Source organism: Mustela lutreola, chromosome 9, assembly GCF_030435805.1.
Source record: "Mustela lutreola isolate mMusLut2 chromosome 9, mMusLut2.pri, whole genome shotgun sequence".
NCBI lineage: Eukaryota > Metazoa > Chordata > Mammalia > Carnivora > Mustelidae > Mustela > Mustela lutreola.
This window is the reverse complement of record NC_081298.1, coordinates 20,586,043-20,608,548: the sequence shown is the minus strand read 5'-3', so window position 1 is coordinate 20,608,548 and position 22,506 is coordinate 20,586,043. Positions and strand designations below refer to the sequence as shown.

Below are 22,506 nucleotides of genomic sequence, written 5' to 3'. Positions count from 1 at the left end.
TGTAATTAATGTCAAACTGTGGTCTCAGTGCATCTGCCACTACCACTGTATTGATCATTTTGGTCATCCGTCAGTTAGACCAAACATTCATGTTGCTTTGAGGTAGAACCTACAAATCTTAAGCTGTTACCAGCACACAATCACCTGATAGTAGAAACCTCCAGGGAGATTACCTAGAAAATGGATACATGTAGAGTTAGGAAGAAGTTAAGTGAACTGCAGGGTGCGTTGTCATCATCTTCTCCTTCCTCCTGTTCTATTTACTTTTGGAGACTTCTCTTCTAGTAGCTCTGGGTGATAGCTGACCGAGCCTATCTGGGGAGGAGACCCAGGATCCTTAACTTAGCAGTCAGAGTCCTTAATTATCTAACTTCAGTTTTGTCTTCATTTCTCACTGCAGGGCCCAGTCCTCCCTGCCTCGTCCCCATCCTTCCCTCCCTCCCCCTCAGTATATTAGCTACACTAGCGTTTACTTTTCTATCGTCCCTCAGCCTGTCTTGGATACTTACACCAAATTCTAGTTCCTACTGTATCATTTCTATGATAAAGTTAATATTCTCTCATTCTCTGCCCCAGATTTTTTTTTTTAAGCTTTTATTTATTTATTTGACAGAGATCACAAGTAGGCAGAGAGAGAGGAGGAAGCAGGTTCCCCGCTGAGCATAGAGCCCAATGCGGGCCTTGATCCCAGGACCCTGAGATCATGACTTGAGCCGAAGGCAGAGGCTTAACCCACTGAGCCACCCAGGCGCTCACTGCCCGAGTTTTTATTAAATTAATTATAAATCTCCAATCCTAGCATTTGTACTCTTTCAAAATTGGTCACAGTTTATCTTTGAAATCTTATCCCTTCTACATACAACTTTCTTTCTTGCCACTCTAGGTTTTTAGTTTAGGTTTTTTAGGTGCTTTTTTTTGCTGATTGAAGCAAATACCCTTCCTCATATATTTTCCTTTTCTTCCCTCCTCTTTTTACTCTCACCCTTATTCACTTAATTTTCTTATCTCTGTTAAAATTGTGACCTTCCTTCAATACCCTATTCATTCTTCCCTGATCTTGTCCTGTTGTTTTCCAGCTCAACCCTTCTTTCAATCAAAAGTAATCAGTCCTCTGAACTTCTTCAGTGTCTTGCCTATAGCTTACCACAATAGGTTTAGTTAATATTCATCATCTCCAGTAGATACAATAAAAAGAAAAAAATATTTTCCTTGTAATGAGAACTCTTAGGATCTGCTCTCTTAACAGCCTTCCTGTATGTCATTCAACAGTGTTAACTATAGTCATCACATTGTACATTATATTCTTAGTGCTTATTTATCTTGTAACTGGAAGTTTGTACATTTTGACCACCTTCCTCCAATTTCCCCTCCCCAAAGCGCCCATCACTGGTAACCACAAATCTGATCCCTTTTTCTATGATTTTGGTGGGGTACTTTTGTTTATTTTTAAGATGCCACTTTTAAGTGAGATCATATAGTATGTGTCTTTCTCTGTCTAGCTTTACCTAGCATAATGCCTTCAGGGTCCATCCATGTTGTTGCAAATGGTAGAATTTTCTTGTTTCTTTATGGCTAAATAATGTTATGTTACACACCCGCCCCCCCACAACTTCTTTATCCGTTTATCCATCAGTGGGCACTTTGGTTGTTTCCATGTATTAACATTGCTGTGAACATGGGGGTGCGGGTATCTTTTTTGAATTAGCATTTTCATTTCCTTTGGATATATTCCTAGAAGTACAATTGCCGGATCATATGTTAGTCCTTTTTTAGTTTTTTAAGGATATTTCGTTCCTTTTTTCTGCAGTGGCTTGTAGCAGTTTACAGTCCCACCAACAGTGTACAAGGGTCTCCTTTTCTCCACATCCATGCCAGCATTTATTATGTTTTTTTGATGATGGCCATTTTAACATTTTAACATGACGTAATATCCCATTTTGGTTTCAATTTGCATTTCCCTAATGACTAATGATGTTGAGTACCTTTTTGAGTAACTGCTGTCCATTCATATATAGTCTTTGGAAAAATGTCTGTTCAGATCCTTTGCCCATTTTTAATTGGATTGGGTTATTTATTTAATTTAATTGGGTTATTTTGCCCTTGAGTTGTATGAGTTCTTTGTGTGTTTTGGATATTAACTCCTTATCACATACGTGGTTTGCAAGTATTTTTCCCCATTCAATACGTTGTCTTTTCGCTTTGTTGATGGTTTCTTTTGCTGTGCAGAAGCTTCTCAGTTTCATGTGGTTCCACTTCTTTTTAATTTTGTTACTTGTGCTTTAGATATGATTTCCAAAAAAATCCATTACCAAAACCCATGTCAAGGAGCTTTTTTCCTATATTTTCTTCTAGGAGTTTCATGTCTTACAATTAAGTCTTTAATCCATTTTGAGTTAATTTTGGTAAATGATGTAAGGTAGGGGTTGTTTAGTTTTTTTTTTTTTTTTTTTTACATCTGAATATCCAACTTTGCCAGCACCATTTATTGAAGAGACTTTCTTTTCTCATATATTTGACATTTTGAAATAAGGACTACAGAAGTGTATATGTAGTTCTTGAAATAAGGACTACAGAATTGTATATGTAGTTTCTGACAGCAGTGTATGGTATCAGCAGCCCAGATACCACCAGTGACATAGCCTTTGGTGATGTGATTTTCCTGAAACGGTCAACAGTTTTTTTAAAACAATTCTTGGTATGGTAAGGTTCTAAACATAAAAGGTCCAGTCTTTTCGCAGTTTACACGATTAATTGCACTACTGGAAAATTCAGTGTATATTAAACTAGCACAAAATATATTTTTGTATAAAATGGAGTTACACTTCTAGGCTTAGATAGTTACGAACAAAATGATTTTTTGGCGGACATTTGATAGTCATGTGAAAAGTAGCGTAATTGCTCATTGTGCAGGACTGTCTCCTGGATTGCAGGATGTCTAGATTTCCTGCCTCTGCCCATAAATACCAGTAGCACACACCAGTCATTGTGTTAACCAGAAGTGCACGTCATATTTCCAAAATGGCCGCTAGGAGGCAGTTCTTTTGTATTGAAAACCATTGACTTAAATTCTTCAGTGTGTCTTAGTGGCCTTACCTGCTAATCAGAGTTAAGGTGTTTGTTTGTTTGTTTTTCAGAGTTGAGTTTTATCACTTATTTTGCTAGTTTAATAGGTACAAAACAATGTCTTTGTTGCTTTGTTTTTGTAAAATATTTTATTTATTTATCTGACAGAGAGAGATCACAAGTAGGCAAAGAGGCAGACAGAGAGAGAGGGGAAATAGGCTCCATGCTGAGCAGAGAGCCCGATGTGGGGCTCGATCCCAGGACCCTGGGATCACGACCTGAGCAGAAGGCAGAGGCTTAACCCACTGAGCCACCCAGGCACCCTGCTTTGTTTTTTAATTCATGTTTATTTCCAATGTTTATTTTCTCTTGTTTTATTTAATTTGCCTGTAATTATAATCACACTTTTGTCTTAATACTTTTTGTTTATATGTATTTTGTTAAATTTAGCATGTTTTTTCTGTTATATAGATTTTAATAGTTAAGTTCAACTTTGTCACTGTATCTTTTCTATACCTTCCTACTTTACATGTTTGTTTCTTAAAGTCTTTAAGAATTTAAGAGCTAGGGGCACCTGGGTGGCTCAGTAGGTTAAAGCCTCTGCCTTTGGCTCAGGTCATGTTCCCGGGGTCCTGGGATCGAGCCCCACATCGGGCTCTCTGCTCAGCTGGGAGCCTGCTTCCTCCTCTCTGTCTGCCTCTCTGCCTACTTGTGATCTCTGTCAAATAAATAAATAAATAAAATCTTTAAAAAAAAAAAAAAAAGAATTTAAGAGCTAGGGGTGCCTGAGTGGCTCAGTGGGTTAAAGCCTCTGCCTTCAGCTCCGGTCATGATCCCAGGGTCCTGGGATCGAGTCCCACATTGGGCTCTCTGCTCAGCATGGAGCCTATTTCCCCTCTCTCTCTGCCTCCCTCTCTCTGCCTGCTTGTGATCCCTGTCTGTCAAATAAATAAATAAAATCTTTAAAAAAAATTTAAAAAAAAAGAATTTAAGAGCTATTAAACCTGTTTTGATTGGTCTTTCACAGTGTTGTTGTTGTTGTTAAAGAATAATACTCCTGTCTTTTTCAGAATTGGGAGGGATAGCAGCTATTTCTTAAAAATGCTTATTCCCAGGCCCCAATGCAGACCTATACAGAATTTCAGTTTCTAGTGATACAGGACCTGGAGATATGCAGCAGCAGCAGCACCACCACTCCTGCCCTGCCCCTCCATGATTCTTACATGTGCAGTGGAGTTTGAAAGCTAGCTTGTCTTTTTTTTTTTTGCCTTAAAACATTTTTTTTCTGCCAATAGTGTGTTGTCTGGAATGCAAGCTAAATAGTAATTAAATATTCTTTAGATATTTGGAAACCATCTACCTACCACTTAAAGAATTAATATTGTAGGGGCACCTAGGTGGCTCTGTTGGTTGAGCATCTGCCTTTGGCTCAGGCCATGATCCTGGAGTCCTGGGATCCAACCCCGACTCCCTGCTCAGTGGGGAGTCTGCTTCTCCCTCTGATCCTCCTCTCTCTCGTGCTCTCACTCTCTCTCTCACCCTCTCTCTCAAAGAAATAAAATCTTAAAAAACAAAACAAAACTAATAACATAAAACAAATGGACATTTTCCAATTTTATTTGTGTATAACATGCAAAATTTTGGACATACCTCAGTGGAATAAAGGGAACTTTCTAATGTCTTCCGGTTTCCCACTGGTAAACCTTAACATTCTGTAACATTTATTTATTATCTATTGCATGCTAGGACTACTCAAAGATTTAGGAAGTGAGGTTTTCACTCAGAAAAGGTTGACACTATTGTGGTGAAGATATCTTTACATGGTTAACAAATAAGTTAATATGAAGCTTGATAAGACCAGCATGTAATAGGCACATGGAGGAGGGGTAATTCGAAGAATGTAGAAAAGCCTTACCAAAGGGAGGACATTTGTGCTGTTACTCGAAGGAGTATTATTTCGTAAAGTGAATCAGGGTGGGGCGTGGCAGTGTAGTCAGTAGGAATAGCTTGAGCAGTAATACAGGGTATGAAAAACCTTGTTGAGTTTGAGTGATCCATTAGTAAGGATCGTTCAGTATCACTACGGATCACTAAAGATCCGTCAGTAAAGGATTAGTGATCCTTAGTAGCCACAGTTGGGCGGAGGGGTACGTGTGGGAAAGTGTCAGTAGAAGATGAGGCTGGGAAGGTAGAATAAGCAATTTCAAATAGATTCCTAGCAAGGTTTTGTTTATTTTTTTAATTGTATAAAATCATCTTAAATTTTATATAGAAGAATACATACATAACAATTTGGTCTGAGAATAGTCAATAAAGTTTTGAAAAAGAATAGGGGAGGTTGGGGGGCTTCCTTTTCAGATCTTAAGACATTCTGTAAAGCCACCGAATTTAAATCATTATGGCATTGGCATAGGAATAGATAAATAATTGAATAGAACAGATTCATAAGTAGATTCCTATATAAATGAGGATTTAGTATATGACAAATTGGTGTTTCAGTTTGGTGGGAAAGGATGTATTTTTAATAGATGATGATGGCACAACTGACTGTACATTTATAAGAAAATAAATTGAACCTTTCCTATACCATTTACAGAAGTAAATTCCATACGAATATAAAACTTAAGTGTGAAGAAATAAGCAATTGTTTTGCAGGAAGTCTAGGAGACTACATATATACTCTAGGTTACGTTTTCACACTTTTGGACCTCGTCCTATAATAAATGTATTTTATACTGTGACCCAGAAATATGCATTTATGAAAAGTGAAACAAGTTTCACAGAATATTGGCTTTACTATGTCTGCTGCCTTTATTGTATATCTTATTCCAGGTAATTAAAAACAAAAGCATTACCCACTACATTTATTTCATGACCCACAGTTTGAAAAACACTGACAGAGGAGATGGGAGGCAGAAACCACCTAAGCCAGACTCAAGCTATAAAATTTAAATATGTGACCAGGAGGCGCCTTGGGTGGCTCAGTGGGTTAAAGCTGTTGCCTTTGGCTTAAGTCATGATCCCAGGGTCCTGGGAAGCCACACGTCAGGGCTCTCCGCTTCCCCCTCTCTCTCTGCCTGCCTCTCTGCCTACTTATGATCTTTGTCTGTCAAATAAATAAATAAAATCTTTTAAAAAATAAAAAATAAATATGTGACTAGAACAGTGAAATTTCACCTCATACCTATCCAATTGGCTAAGAAAGAAAGAAAAAAAAAGCAATTCCTGGCAGGAGATGGAGAGTGAGAGGAGGGAAGGGCTCTCATCCATTCCAAATGTAGATGGAAGTTGTTACAGCTTTTTTTGGGGAAGCAATCTGGCAAGACCCATTAACATTAAAAACAAATGCCCTTTGATCCAATAGTTACATTCTTGGGAACTTATCCCATAGAAATTAAAAGGCCAGTGTTTATATGAATAAGTATGTTTATTGCATCATTTCCTGGTGATAAAAAAGTGGGAAATGAAAAGTAAATACACATGTTGGGAGACTGGTTGAATAAGTTATACCACACCCATGTCGTGGAATGTTACACAGTCATTAAAAAGAATGTATTATTAGTTGAGGCATTGTTGAATGGAGGGAAAAAGATATAGAAAAGTGTACAATGCCTATCCAAGTATGTAAAATTATTTTAATATGATTGAGTTAGGGTAGAGCAAACACAAGAGGAAACATTAGGTTGTCAACATGGATTATCTGTCTAGGGAAGTGAACTATTTGGATAGGACATGAAGCCAAATAAAATGAAAAATGTAAAAAAACTACACTGAAACAAAAGTCCTTGTGTAATATTCTTGTGCATTTATGTAAGAGACTATGTCTAGCGTTTATATGTATATTATACTGTGTATGCACTGCATGTATATGTACTCGTATATATGTTGACTAGAAGAGGTGAGAAAAAATGTATGGCATAGGAATATAAATTGTCATCTGATAGGGACGGCTCCCTATCAGAACTTTCCCTTTTCCCCCTTCCATTATTTTGGGAGGGGCAGGGAGGGCACCAGAATATCCTTGGGGGAATTCCTTATAAACCCAAGGAAACTGAGCTAATCTTAGTAGTCGAATCCACCCTTCCTTCAGATGGTAGGTATCTTGTTAGATGCTGGTCTAGCTCTCTTGCCTTCCCACTTTCAGGGCCTTTTCATCCAGAGGAGGACATCAGATCTCAGAGGGTATGGAAAGGTACAGGGCCCAGAGTCCATAAGATTCCCAGAGAAGCTGAGAAAATTGAGGAGGGTTGGGGGTAGGAAGTATGAAAGAGGGTAAGGGAACATGGTGGGTTCCTCTGTGTGGAAATGAGAAAGAAAGGTAGTTTGGGACCAGTCTGTGAATGACTTTGACTTTCATGCTAAGGAGTTTCACCTTCATTCTTCAGACCTGTAATTCTCAAATGCCATATCCTCATGAAAAATACTGATACTTATTGAGGTGGAATGAAGTTTAAAATTGAATTGAAAATTGAATTTTCAATTGAAAATAATTTCAATATTTTCAATTGAAAATAAAATTGAACAATGCTAGTCTTGCCCAGTATGAAGGAAAATTAGCTTAAAGGATAGAACTTTTTAAAGATTAAGTATACCCATATATTTTGCTTAAACTCTGCTGGCTGGGCATACAGATTTCAGAACAAGTAGAAGTTGGAAGTTAGCAGAGATTAATTGGAAAGAGTTTAACCATCCTTGATTCTCTTCATGTTTATGATTGTAACATTTACATTGTATTCATACAGCTGTGTTTTCTGTGGCTGAAAGTTTTTCATGTTCATGATAGACAGAGACCATTTCATAAGACTATACAGCACAGGGAGAAGCAGTACATGCACAGAGAATGTATAGGATAGGGAGAAGGTAGTACATGCTAAACCCAACAGATAGGGATTAAAACCCAGCTCCACCATGTTATTGCTCTGAAGCCTTCAGGTAAGCAGCAAACCTTTCCCTGTCTCAGCTTTTTCAACTGTGAAATAGAGATAACATTCATTAATATTCATTGAGTTGGTTTTTTTCCAAGATATATTTTATCTTTAGGGAGAGAGAGAGCATGCGCATATGTACCCACACACCCGCAACCCCCCCCCCCCCACAAGTGTGGGGAGGGGCAGGAGGAGAAGGAGAGAGAGAATCACAAGCGTACTCCTGCTGAGTGTGGAGCCTCATGTGGGGCTGGATCCCACCACCCGAGCTGAAACTAAGAGCTAGGGGATGCTCAGGTGACTGAGCCATCTAGGCACCCCTGTTCATTGAGTTGTTTTGGTGATTGCATGAGTGGCATGTAGTAAATGCTCAGTGAGTCGAGCTCTTAATATATTTTCTGAAGAACGCTATGACTTCCGGGTATTTCATTACTAGAAATTTGTGTGTCACTCCTGCAGGGAATGAAATATTCACAAAGAATTTTATGTTTGATTTGAGGACATCAGTGGGAAATTGCAGGGGTATGTTTCTAGCATGTAATAGGTACTTGGATATTATTGACTGAAAAATCTAGATCTTGGAGTAAACTCTTTCTTTTGTCTTCCTTTCTAGTTAGGGCACTTCATTCTGTATCGTTTTCTCTCCTGGAACATAGAATGAGGAGGTCTCCCTCTTGTTCTGAGAACCAGATCAGATCATTTTATCCCCCTGCTCAGTGGTATCTGTCCCAGTTCTGCTCCAGGGTTTCTGAGGCTCTTTTGGGGAGGTGCTCAGACATTTGCTTCCCAGGGTCTGCCTTCCTACCTGATCTTGCTGTGAGGCTGTTTCAGGATATTTTCAAAACATTTAGATGTGTTTTTTTTTCTGTCTGCTTGGTAGACAGAAGCTGCTTTTTGTAGCTGCTTTATCTTACCATGTAGGGCAAATCTGTGTTTTATTGATTTCTATTAATTTACAGCAGTGTAATTTAACAGAAATTTTTTCTTGTCTTTTCAGGTGCCATTTGGATAGTCCTTTAGCGGCACGATGTACTCTGAGTGGAGGTCACTGCATTTGGTGATTCAGAATGATCAGGGCCACACGAGTGTGCTGCACAGCTATCCAGAGAGCGTTGGGCGAGAGGTGGCAAATGCAGTGGTCCATCCCCTTGGGCAGGCCTTAGGTACCCCTTCAGTGGCTGGTAGTGAGAGTTTGTTAAAAACTGACAAAGAAGTAAGTGTTTCTTCTTTTCATTCTACTGTGTGAAAACAATTTTGTTACTGAAGCATTTATTTGACATTGTCCTTTTAATGGGTTTCTGTCCAATGTAGTACAACTTTTTTTAATTAATTTTGACCTTTGGGCTGAGGGTTGGGGCTGAGAGTTCATGGGGGTCAAGGAATAGGTTGTACTGTTGTGTTGCTAGCCCCTTACTAGCCAGGCCCAATTCTCTACTTGAGCTGTGTACCCAAGACAAGGCTTAAGTGTCAGGCTCTTTCCTGTAAGCTCTGGGCCCAGTCTTTTTATTCAGAGGTGTGTTTGGAAGGTCTTTACTGCTCCTCCCATATGGCCTCTAACTGAAGGCCTATCTTGTGTCAAGTTTTCAGTTTTCACATACACACTGAACTTGAGGCCTTCCTGTGTCTCCATGTCTGCTTACCCTTACCTGTCTCTCGGGTTTAAGGGTGTTGCAGAGCAGCTAAGCCCGTATGGCTGTGAGCCCAAGTGGTTGGAATGGGGGTTGTGTTTGCTGTCTCTAAAGATAAGAGCTCTTAGAGTGGCTCGGCCTGGAGATGGTCCTCTATTCTTGGGTTCAAGTGACTGGGCTGAAGTAAAGTTTTAAGGGTCAGGTCGTGAAGGGACCCTGAAAATGGAGGGATACAGGAACTTGCTAGTGTGATATCTGGCTAAGATATGGGATTAGAACTTTGTCTTTGTGCTTGAGGAAGTTTATACAACCTTCAGACTTTGGGTTAGCTTATTTTCCAGACCCACTTTTTCTCCCCCTTACTTTTTCATTTCTTTCTGATGAAGGAGAGATTAATCTAGATAGAAGACTGGATACAAGACCAAAGCTTATAGCTCTAAAGGCAGCTTATTTACCCTCTGCAGGCCATGGGTTGCTGGAGGATGAAGCCCCTCAGTCTGAGGAGTGTTTTTCTCTCTTTAGAGTACCTTAGCAGAGACTTACCCTAAGGACCAGCGCTTGCCCTGGTGCACTCTCCTCTTGGTGGGTCTATAATCTTCTCCTGGTAAGAGATGGCACATGAGTGGATAGAGGTGCTCTGGTGCAGCCCTTGTTTGTTGTCCTTCCTCACCCTTAAAAAGATACGAGAGAATAGTCCTCGGATCCACTGTCCTCTAGAATTGTACAACTGAACTATTATGAAGGTATCACCAGAGATGTTTTCTCCTTTGTCGTTTCATCTGACAATTACAGACTTGCAGTCCCTTTTAAAATCCCTTCTTATGCATGGTTCAGTTCCTCCTACCCTCCTATATTTGTCACAGCTTCACTGTGGTGTTAGAGCCTTAAAGTTTATCACTGTTGTAGATAATACTGTATTTATTGTCTATGTTATATTGCTGTTAACATGATTTTACTCTTAGTCGTTTTTAGTTGTTTTTGAGCTTAAAATTTTCTCTACCTGTATTTATCTTGTTAGATTCAACTTTTGTTTTAAACTGTTGAAGTCTTTTTGAATCCTGAATTTCTATATAACAGGTTAGCTATGCATTTTAGCTTTGTGATAGCTACAGATGGTTAGCCTGTAAACTGTTTTTCTCTCTTTTCCTAAGTAAGTAAAAATCTCGGCAGGGCCTTTGGCATGCCATTGGGCACCTTCTTCAAAATGGTCTTGGTGCATTAACCCACTGTGTTCTCTCATCTTGTATTTCAACAACTTAAAATCCAGCCATTTTACCTTCCTCTGGGCCATAGGTCTCCATCTTGTCAGAAGAATATCCTGCATCTGACCACATTTCGTGATCCCCCTTCGCCAGACAAGGCTATTGGTGGAAGATGGTGGGAGTAGCTTCAGATGTCTAGCCGGAAGATTGGGGTCCAAGTTTTCAGTTTTACCATTTCCAAACCAGTGACTTGGGCCAAACTGCTTAATCTTTCTAAGCATCAGTTTTCTTATCTATAAAGTGAGGATAATTTAACCTTTCATACAGGGTTATTTTGATGGTTAGAGGATATTTATGAAAATTGCTTCGAGGGGCGCCTGGGTGGCTCAGTGGGTTAAAGCCTCTGCCTTCGGCTCAGGTCATGATCCCAGGGTCATGGGATCGAGCCCCGCATCGGGCTCTCTGCTCAGCGGGTAGCCTGCTTCCTCATCTCTCTCTGCCTGCTTCTCTGCCTACTTGTGATCTCTGTCTGTCAAATAAATAAATAAATAAATCTTAAAAAAAAAAAAAAAAAAAAAAAAGAAAATTGCTTCGAAAATTGCCGGGGTTATGCAATTGTCCACTGCCTTCATAGTAACCTTGTTAGTAAAGGAATGAAGCTTGACTGGCATGACTTGTTCTTTTTGAGTAGGCTGGTTCCCAGTGAGCCTGCTTCTGTTTTATAAGTGCTCACTGATCATCTGCTTAGTAATTTGTCCCACAGTTTCATCTGGAATTTACTGAAACTTTCCAGTCTACAGAATCTGGAATATTGTTTCATCCTCTCTTGCAAATTATGCTATTTTCACTTTCTGCTTATATCATATTCATTCTTCATGACTGTGGGCAGTGGTTGGTAGTCGCTTAGACAAGTTCTGTCAGCCTCTGTGATGTGAAGCACATGGGTCAAGGGCCTGGCACTCATTTAGGGCAGCTAAGTGCCTTGTTACGATCTTACCAGCTTAAGTCCCGTCTCACTTGTGTGCGTTCTTACCTTCCCATGTTAATTATTTTCTTTGGCAGAAAGAGTCACAGTGTAAGAGTTGAGCAGGTCGTATTCTTTCCTGTTGCTTGTTAATGTTGCATAATCTAGAAATGGAATATGATTGAATTTATATATATGATTTCCTAAATGATACACATACCTATATACAAATTAAAAGGAGAAATAAGGCTAAAATGTTCTGTGTTTCTGTGCCTCCAGTCTCTAGAGAAAATCAAGACCGCCCATAATTGCTTTTTATTTCACATAACAATAATAATATCTAATGGGTAATAGCCAACATGGGTTTAATATTTAGAAATAAATAATTTATTTTTTTCTTAAATATTTTGCTTAGGAAATGTTGTCTGAGTATATTTTTTCCATGGAAAGTGCCTTCTTGAGAATAAATCTGATGATACAAAGCTGAGATGGATATACTGTCACTTGAGAGGTTTTTGGTAATAAAAGAGGTCAATATTAAATCAGTCTACTGAAATATAGTAGGGATGTGTGATAGTGCTGTATGTATATTTTCTTTTGTTTAGGTGAAATGGACCATGGAAGTAATTTGTTATGGACTGACCCTTCCACTGGATGGAGAGACTGTAAAATATTGTGTTGATGTATATACAGATTGGATTATGGCTTTAGTATTGCCGAAAGATTCTATTCCGTTGCCAGTTATTAAAGAGCCTAATCTATATGTTCAAAGTATACTAAAACACCTGCAAAATCTTTTTGTACCAAGGTAAGCTATACCTGTCTGGCCTATTATCAGGAGCATAATAAAATATTCATAAATGTTAACTATTTTATATAAATAGGAGCTGATTTCATTGTTAGTCTTTTGAAAAGTATCATTACTGTTCAAAGAATGTATTAATATGAATAATAAGAGAGATGGGCTTATAGCATGTTAACTAAGTGTTTTTAACAAGTCTATGTTCATTAAAGGCTTTTGTTTTCCTTTCTAAGATCTGATAGCTGTTAGATATTAAAATGTTATGACCCCTTTCCCCTCCATTCAAAAAACATACTTTTGCCTATCATAATTTTTTTTTTTCTCCACTTAAGCTAAAGGCAACTAAACCTTCTACCTTAAAATGAATCTTTCTTATGAGAGAATGAAGACATTGAAGGAAGCAGACTTGAAATTATTATGGGCAAATTTGTGGTAGACCAAAAGATTTTGTTAGCAGTTTGTTACTGATTTTTTTTCTCCTTTCTTCTGAGACGATGACCTTAAATATCATAATATGGGATATGTACCTTATTTGGGCTTCAAATTTTTTTCAGGCGTCCTTTAGTGCCTCAGTCAGTTAAGTGACAGCCTTCAGCTCAGATCATGATCTCAGGGTCCTGGGATCAAGCCCCATGTCGGGCTGCTCACTGTGGAGTCTGTTTCTCCTTTTCCCCTGCTGGTGCTCTCCCCCTCTTGCACTCTCTCCCTCTGTCTCAAATAAATAAATAATCTTAAATTTTTTTTTTTTCCAATTCGAAAAGATCATATGTCATCGTAAAGAGTTTGGGAAATATAGAAAATAATGGAGAAGAAAGCATTAATTAGTTTCTTACCCATTCATGAGGGTTTCCTTTAAGAAAAACCTGTCTTTAGCTGTTTTTTAATGTCTTTGAAAGAGGCAAAGGGGCTTGCTTCCTTTTGGAAAAGTTCTTATTACAGCTTTTTCTTTATCAGATGGTGAGAGACTATGAATCATCCAAAACCACTGTATAAATTTTTAACCTTTTGAATTTAGAAGGAAGATTACTTTGGAGGCCCCTGGCTGGCTCAGTTGATAGAGCATGCAACTCTTCATTTCAGGGTTGTGAGTTTGAGCCCTACAAGTGGTGTAGAGTTTACTTTAAAAATTATTATTATTTTTTTAAGCTTTATTTATTTATTAGTGAGTGAGAGAGAGCACGAGTCGGGGGAGGGCTGGAAGAAGAGGGACAGGCAGATTCCCCACTGAACAGGAAGCCCAACTCAGGGCTGGATTCCAGGACCCCAGGATCATGACTTGATCTGAAGGCAGATGTTTAACTGACTGAGCCACATGGGTGCCCACCCAAAAAAGAATTTTTTTAAGGAGTTTTAGAAAGAAGTTTACTTTGTAAAATTTGAATTAAAAAAAGAAAACCTCATTGAGAATTGTGATGTGTAAGATCAAGTATAAACTCCTTACCTTTTGTGAAATGCTGGCTATAATCTAAGCAGATTATTTGCTGCTCATTCTGCGTGAGCCCTGCTCATTGGTCAGACTCATAAATTAAACATTCCCTTAAGACTCCTTAATGATCTTCCTCATCTTCTCCTACCCTTTTGTCATCTTCTTCCTCTTCTCCCTCTCCTAGTTGTCTGCATCTCATTCTTGTTGGTTCATCTTAAGTCCTGCCTTATAAACAGAAGCCTTGCTTGACCATCCAGCCCCACAGTGATCATACCTTTTCTGAACCATGTGGTACTTCCTGTGTCACTCTTTTATGTCTTCACTATTTTATTGTTTATCTTTTAAAACGTGTGTGTCTCATTTCCCCAGCTAACCAGCTTGAAGGCAAGAACTAGGGTTTTACATATTTGGGGCTTCCACAGTACGTGGTGCAGTACTTACATTATTAGAGGTGTGAATTAAATATTTGTTGCTTGTATTTATTGATTTCAAATAGGAGTAGTAACAAGAAGTAGTTGACAGTGATTAGAATATTATTTGTGCCTAAGCAGACTTTTCTAAAACGGTGTAATAGTTTTAATGCTTTTGTCGTTCCATGTAGAAGACTAATTTACTGGCCTTTTTCCTTGGGCATGGGACAGTCTGATGAGTAGTCTTGTCCCTGGGCTGCTTTCCTGTTTGCTGTCTTACCACCTGTCTGTGCTCAATTCATTTGTATTGATGAAAAATAAATAGCAATGTCATTTGAGTTAATTGGGCTTTTGCTTTTTTTCCCTTTTGAGAACATGAGTACCTTGTTCATTAACTTTTTTTCTCAAGTGTGTGTGCATTCTTCAGAGAGGATATTGGACGGAGTCCTAGAGTTCTCCTGGCCAACAGTGTCTTAGGGAGCTGAGTATTTTCAGTGCTAAATATTGGGAGTTATGATCCTCTCTCCCTTTTTGGGAAGTATCAGAGTTTTTGTTTTGTTTTGTTTTAAATTCAGATCACAAAATTGTCCTCAAGCTTACTTAGTTGTTTTTATAAAAAGTAACACTCAAAATAGAAGAAACTTTTTACCACTTTGCTAGAGATAAGTCAGTGGGGGTAACCTTTCTCTTTTTGCTTATCAGTTTAGTTTGATCTCGTTTGTTTGCATACTAGAGTGAAGAGTGAGTCGTCTTTTATTTATTTATTTTTAAAAAGATTTTATTTATTTATTTGACAGAGATCACAAGTAGGCCGAGAGGCAGGCAGAGAGAGATGGGGAAGCAGTCTTCCTGCTGAGCAGAGCTCCAGATATGGGGCTCCATCCCAGGACTCTGGGATCATGACCTGGGCTGAAGGAAGAGGCTTTAACCCACTGAGCCACCCAGGTGCCCCAAGAGTGTATCATCTTTTAAAATTGATTAGGGTTTTCATTACTCAAATATGTTGTAGTTTAAAAAAATGTAATACTCTTCTAAAGCAGTGGTTGATAAACTTTTTTGATAAAGCCAGATAGTAAATATTTTAGGCTTTGTGGGCTATGTGGTGTCTGTTCTAATTACTCAACTCTGCTGATGTAGAGAAAGTAGCCACAGATAATGAGTAAATGAATGAACATGGCGGTATTCCAGGACAACTTCAACAAAACCAGATGGCAGGCCAGATTTGACCCATGGGCTATAGTTACCGGCTCTTGTTCTGACAACAGTTTTTCTGAAGATCACAAGTTCTTTTTGAAAATGTTGGGGGGAGGGGCGCCTGGGTGGCTCAGTGGGTTAAAGCCTCTGCCTTAGGCTCAGGTCATGATCCCAGACACCTGGGATCAAGCCCCGCATAGGGCTTTCTGCTCCTCGGGGAGCCTGCTTCCTCCTCTCTCTGCCTGCCTCTCTGCCTACTCGTGATCTCTGTCTGTCAAGTAAATTTAAAAAAATAAAAAAATAAAAAAAGAAGAAGAAAATGTTGGGGGGGAGAGGAAAATCTCTTGTGTTTAGACCTTTCTGCTTATTTTTAAGCAAAAATGATGTAAAATGAAGTAAATGAAGTAAAGATGATCTTGTTTCTCTTAGCTTTTGAACACTGCTTCTGAATTTAGGTCTTCTTTGTGAGGCTACAGTTACCTACAGAGCAGATGTTTCCTTTTGTACCAGTGGACAGGTACCTGGAAATAGTGGGTAGGCCTAGATTACTAGCTTGGAGTCTTATCACTAGCTTGGAAGAGTGTCAACCCCAGAGCTATTCTTTTTTCTTATTCTGGACTTCTTGTATGACTAGATGAGATTTGGGGCTATTATACAGTTTTATATTGTTCTTCAAGTAGCCAGTGCCACAGCACAAACTTGAGCTTCATGGCTTTGCATGTACTGGATTTACCTCTAGCTAAATGTGGGACATTTCCCTGCTCTTCGGGGATCTTGGTCTTTCCTAGGTGAGAGATAGGACCTCTTTAGGAAAAACTTAGTGGTGTCATTTGTAACTTTAAGGTAAGTGTCTGGTTTTCTGGGCCATAGCCCAGAATCTGAGAATCTTCTATCCTCAGGTTGGGGCAGGAGTGGTAAGTCCACTTGTTTCATTTTCTGGATTTTTTGAGGAAGCTCTGTTTTATCAGCTCTGTGTGATATAAGTCATAATATAGAAACTTGTCAAGATTTATTTCAGTACTTTTAGTTACTAGGTTTCACACAATTAGTCAGGAGGCCAACTCACCACTCATTTATGCATTGAATTTCCCACTATTTTCAAAATTCTCAGGTGGTCTGCTTTGCAAAGTAGGGATAAGGGGCTGGGGCTTGGACCTCTGTCTTCTACTCTAGCCTGACTACTTTGATCTGTTTTATTCTCTTGAGGAAAAAATTGGTCCTATAGACCAAAGAGAGTTTTAAAACTTTTTTCTAGAGTATCTTGGGAACCATTGGAACCCCCATCTTAGGTTAAGATGCCTTTTTTTTTTTATTAGAACAGCAGTAACTGGGTGCTCACTTTTGAGGCAGTTGCCTCCAGACCTCTTCAGTTTCAGGGACCTGTGAGGATATTCCCTTGGGTCTGTAGGCTCTTCTCTTCAGACATTAGCCTCAAAGGGACTGTGAACACCAAGAATTCACATTCTAAATTCTCGTGAATGTGTGTTTAAAAAATTTTTTTTAAAGAATACAAAGGGCATTGTGTTTCAGTTTGAGCAACAGAAGGGGCTGCGGGTATTTACTCATTCACTCAGGAGAAAATGGTGTGCCTGTTATGTTGTCAGGTACATTTTAGACTTAGAAAATCCAGAGGTGAAACTTATATTCTACTATTCCCCCTTGTCCAGGAGCTTTTCAAGCTCTCATAGGAATGGTGGGCTGACATCCCAGAGAGCCAAACTCTGGTGGCAAAATAGCTTTGAATTGAAGAGGCTGCGCCTTGTCCTGCCTTCTGATGCTCTTAGGGAGTGTCATTGGACCATTGCTTCCTGTGTCCATAAGTCGCCTGTCCTCAAGCCTTTGCTTTCTCTCCTCAAGGCTTGTCAGTGATGTATCTGTCTTCTTCAGACAGGAACAGGGCTCCAGTCAGATCCGACTATGCTTACAGGTCCTGAGAGCCATTCAGAAACTGGCCCGTGAGTCATCCATCATGGCACGAGAAACGTGGGAAGTCTTACTGTTGTTTCTTCTGCAGATTAATGACATACTTCTAGCCCCGCCAACTGTTCAAGGTCTGTTTGTGTTTTTTCTAATTTATTTCCAAGCTCTGGATACAGTTCACTTTAAACTCACTGAGTAGTAGACTGTAGGGATTTACAGTTTGGGATGACATTGGACAAACCAAGGTTATCAGGTCTTAGAATGGAAGCCCTCATAGGCACAACATAAAGTAATTTTACTTTCAGGGATGATTTTGCTAATGTAGGAGAGATTCGGTGCATGAATGCATATTTGATAATGATGGGAAGTAGGTCGTTCAGTCTATTAGGATAGGGGCTATATAAGAAACAGCTAACTGAAGTAGAACCTGTAAGTACAGTACCCGGTTGCAAAGCAGTTATCAAAGTAGACATTAAAAACTTGACAGTGGCAGAAGATACTTTGTTCAGTAAATGAATCCTGCAAAATCTTAATGGTTCTATTTGGAGGTAAGACAATATGCCACTCATACCTTGTCATTAAGAAGCCTCCAGTTTTATGCCTTCAGGTTGTATTTTAGAGGCCCTGCTGTGTATGTTACAGCATAACATATACAAACTGTAAGTTGATACTCTAGTTCTAGGTTCCCTTGTTGCCCATTATCTGTGTAGTCTCTTACTAACAGACATGCAGTGTGCACTTGGGAACTCGCACAAATGCAGTGTCCAGGAAAGTATCTAAAAGAAACCACAGAAAATGAGTCCATAGTAGGAATACCTTGTCTGTTATGATGATAGCTAGGCAGTCATTGATTCATTAGCTCTTTGGTACACAGTCTCCATGCCAGGAATCTCAGCAACTCAGCACAGGCAGTTTCTCCCCTTCTGGGGCTCATTATTGTTGAAACTTCATTTGTGCTCATTTGAAATATGCATCCTTATAACTTTTCCTACTACTCCCAAGTTTGCCTTGTGGAGCTATGCAGAGTATAGACCACTAATTTTCTCCCTAGTTCCAGGGCTCAGAGTGGAGGAACAGGTCTGTTTTCATGGTTGAGGCTCTGTCCTGCACAGCTCCAGTCCTTTTGCTCCCTTCTTTGACTCCCTCTCCCCAAAGGGTAGCTTTCAAACACCTGAAAGTTTTACAACAAAGTTTGGAGATAGAAAGACCTGGGTATTTGCTCTGATTCCTTTACTTACTGACTGTGTAAACTTGGAGAGGTTATTTAAATTTTCTCGTTTAAGTTTTCTCTTCTTCAAAATGTGTTTAATTGATAATTTGTAAAAGATATGTCTCTGTCTTGCAGAATTAGTGTGCAAAATATATGAGGTCATGTGCATAAGCCAGTCAGCACGGAAACGGACCCAGTAGTCACACATCATAGACATTTTTCCTTCCCCTTCTCCTCTGTGTCTGTCCCAGTTGCTGGACGATAAAGATCTTTGATAAGAACTGAGCAGGGCAACTTGAAAACTTTATAAATGATAATTGGTTGATGTCATCATGATTTTCTTCATAGGCCCTCCTAAGAACAGTTTCTCATTCTTACTTATTACATGGCTATTTGAAAGTCAGAACTTAACATTGCAATTATTTTGATTTTTTGACCACTTACCCCAAATCAGTGAATTAAAGTTTGTTTGTTTGTTTGTTTGTTTTAAATAAGTATGCCAAAGATGTTTTCTTTCTGTTGGTAAGGTGGCATTGCTGAGAATCTAGCAGAGAAGTTGATTGGTGTTCTCTTTGAGGTTTGGTTACTAGCTTGTACTCGGTGCTTTCCAACACCACCTTATTGGAAAACAGCCAAGGAGATGGTGGCGAACTGGAGGCACCACCCCGCAGTGGTGGAGCAGTGGAGCAAAGTCACCTGTGCACTCACTTCAAGGTAGGTTACCATCATTGACTTGCCTTCCTTCATCCACCTGGTCTAAGGCAGCTTTCTCCTAGTTCCATGTCTTTGGGATTCATGGAATATGTTCTGAAAAGTCCGTTTCCTGTGTCTGTTATTACTTGCATTTTAAGTACAGAATCAAGCCACTTTTTATTTCTTTTTTATTTTTAAGGTTTTTTATTTATTTGAGAGAGTGAGAGAAAGAGATCACAAGCAGTAATGGAGGGTAGAGGGAGAAATAGACTCCTCACTGGGCAGAAAGCCTGATGTGGGACTCGATCCCAGTGGGATCATGACCTGAGCTGAAGGCAGATGCCTAACCGACTGAGCCACCCAGGCACTCTCAAGCCACTTTTCAAAAATGGATATAGAGTTTGGCTACTGCCTGGCAAATTTAAAACCTTTCAGGTTAAGCAAATATGGAGAAGCAGATAAATTTTCTACCCTGCTTCCCTTGCCAAAATCCCATTCTTAATCTGGTTACTAATATACCTGATTATTATTTTTTAAAAAACCATAGAAAGATATAAAAAAAATTAAGTTCTTTAGAAATGCTATTATATATATTTATACATAATTTTACAGAAATGAGACCATACTATAATGTGCTATATTCTAACCAAAGTAGGTAGTTTGTTATATTAATTTTATCTTTTTTACCATTTATATGTAATGTGAGTAAACTTTAGGCTTTATTTTTTTTCGGACTTGTTTCTTCATTTCAGTTCTACGAATTTTTCCCTAAGGATTCTATTAATTAATTAATTAATTAGAGCAAGAGTGAGAGAGCACAAGAGCAGGGTGGGGGCAGTGGAGAAGCAGACTCCCTGCTGAGCCAGGGACTCTGGAATCAAGACCTGAGCTGAAGGCAGATGCTTAACTGATTGAGCCACCAGGCGCCCCTAATTCTACATATTTAAATATGTAGCTCTAAAAGATGAGGATTCTTTTTGAAACATAATCACAGTACCATTATCATACCTAAAAAAATTAACAGTTCTTTAATATCAGTTAGCTATTCAATGTTTAGATTTCCCTTGAATGCATCCGTTTTTTTGTTTGTTTGTTTGTTTTTATTGTGGGTTTTTTTTTTTTTTTTTGTGGTTGATTCCATTGAATCAAAACAAGCAAGGTTCACATATTGCATTTATTATTTTTTTACTATTATTTAAAAAAAATTTTTTTAAAGATTTTATTTATTTGACAGACAGAGATCACAAGAAGGCAGAGAGACAGGCAGAGAAAGGAGCCCCCCCCCATGTGGGGCTCGATCCCAGGACCCCGGGATCATGACCTGAGCTGAAGGCAGAGGCTTTAATCCACTGAGTCACCCAGGCGCCCCCACATACTGCATTTAATTGACGTTTCTTAAGCCTTTCTTAAGCTATAGGTTCCTTCTCTCTCGTTTTTATTTCTTTGTGGTTTTTGTTGAAGAAACTGGGTTGTTTGTCTTAGAGTGTTTCCACATTCTGAATTTTCCTTATGATGTCCTAGTTGTGTTAATATGATTCTCTCTCCTCAGTGTTTCCTGTCAACTGGCAATTAGATCTAGAGACTTGATCTGATTTAGATTCCATGTGGGGAGAGGCAGTGTGAAGGCAGGAACAAATAACTTACAGGTAGCATTATGTATCAGATGGTAGACTGGTCTTTTTCTGAGTTAGTGAAATGTTTATGTTTCTATCTTCATCATTATTTAAAGTAAGAAATGGAGGTTTTAGAATATTCTTTTGATTCTTTTATATCTTAGTGAATGTCAACATTATAAATCTAGTTTCAAATAACACTTAATTGAATTTAAATGGAAAAAGTAAATAAATGAAAAAACAAAAATTTTTAGAAAAAAAAGTCATCTAAATAGTACCTGTATCATGTTAAATAAATCAACTAATTTCTGCTCCAAAAAAACAAATACTTTTTATCTTGATTATAAAACCAATACATAATTTTTTAATTTTTTAAAAAGATTTTATTTATTTATTTGACAGAGAGACACAGTACGAGCTAGAACACAAACGGGGATTGAGAGAGGGAGAAGTAGGAGCCCGATATGGGGCTCGATCCCAGGACCCTGGGATCATGACCTGAGCCAAAGGCAGATGCTCAATGACTGAGCCCCCAGGCACTCCAAAACCAATACATTCTTAAAATAGAAAACTTGGGGAAAAAAAATAGAAAACTTGGAAGATATGGGGGAAACTGTCCATGACTTACAGATCACTAGTGTTAATCTTTTTTTTTTAAGATTTTATTTATTTATTTGACAGAGATTACAAGTAGGCAGAGAGGCAGGCAGAGAGAGGGGGAGAAGCCAGCTCCCCGCTGAGCAGAGAGCCCGATGTGGGGCTTGATCCCAGGACCCTGGGATCATGACCTGAGCTGAAGGCAAGAGGCTTTAACCCACTGAGCCACCCAGGTGCCCTCAGTGTTAACTTTTTTTTTTTTTTAGTGTTAACATTTTAATGTATTTTTTCCATTTCTCTTTATAAAAAAAAGTTTGAGATTGTTCTATGTAGTATTACCTGCTTTTTTAATTTGATTCTTATCCCATTAATTACATGTACCTTTTCTATTATTAAATCTTGAGATACTTTGAATGCCTTTGTAGTTTTTTGTTATATAAATGAAGTTATAATTTATACAATAATTTCATTGTTCAGATGTTTATGTTCTTTAAAAATACTGTTTATATGAATACTTTATAGAAAGTCCGTATACTGGTTATTTCATTAAGATATAATTTCTAGACATAAGGTAGTTGAGTCAAAGGGCTTTGAACAGTTTAAATACATTTAGAATAGGACTATTAAATTAAGTAATTGAATTGTTGAATTACTTTTAAGTATTTAAGGTACACTATAAATTCTGAACTTCATGCAAGTTATGTAGCAGTTATTATGGATAAATTACAGCCTACTTGTGTTGAAGGAGTTTGTAGTGGGATGAATCTTTTTAAAAATGAAGTAACAATTTATTTATAATTACATAACTATAAACATCAGTTTCATCTATAATTTTACAATTTACTAATTTATTTTCAAT

General features: G+C 38.5%; 1 protein-coding gene across 7 annotated transcripts in view; it reads left to right on the top strand.

Annotated features, from left to right (window-relative positions):
• RALGAPB (Ral GTPase activating protein non-catalytic subunit beta) overlaps positions 1-22,506 on the top strand; it is an 81,729-nt gene that overhangs the window by 5,088 nt on the left and 54,135 nt on the right. For all 7 annotated transcript variants that reach the window (XM_059133217.1, XM_059133215.1, XM_059133213.1 and 4 more), the window contains exons 2-5: positions 8,986-9,201; positions 12,388-12,590; positions 17,502-17,665; positions 19,272-19,458. In XM_059133217.1, coding sequence (XP_058989200.1) covers positions 9,016-9,201; positions 12,388-12,590; positions 17,502-17,665; positions 19,272-19,458 — 740 coding nt within the window. In that variant the 5' untranslated portion in view covers positions 8,986-9,015. The remainder of the gene's footprint in view (positions 1-8,985; positions 9,202-12,387; positions 12,591-17,501; positions 17,666-19,271; positions 19,459-22,506) is intronic.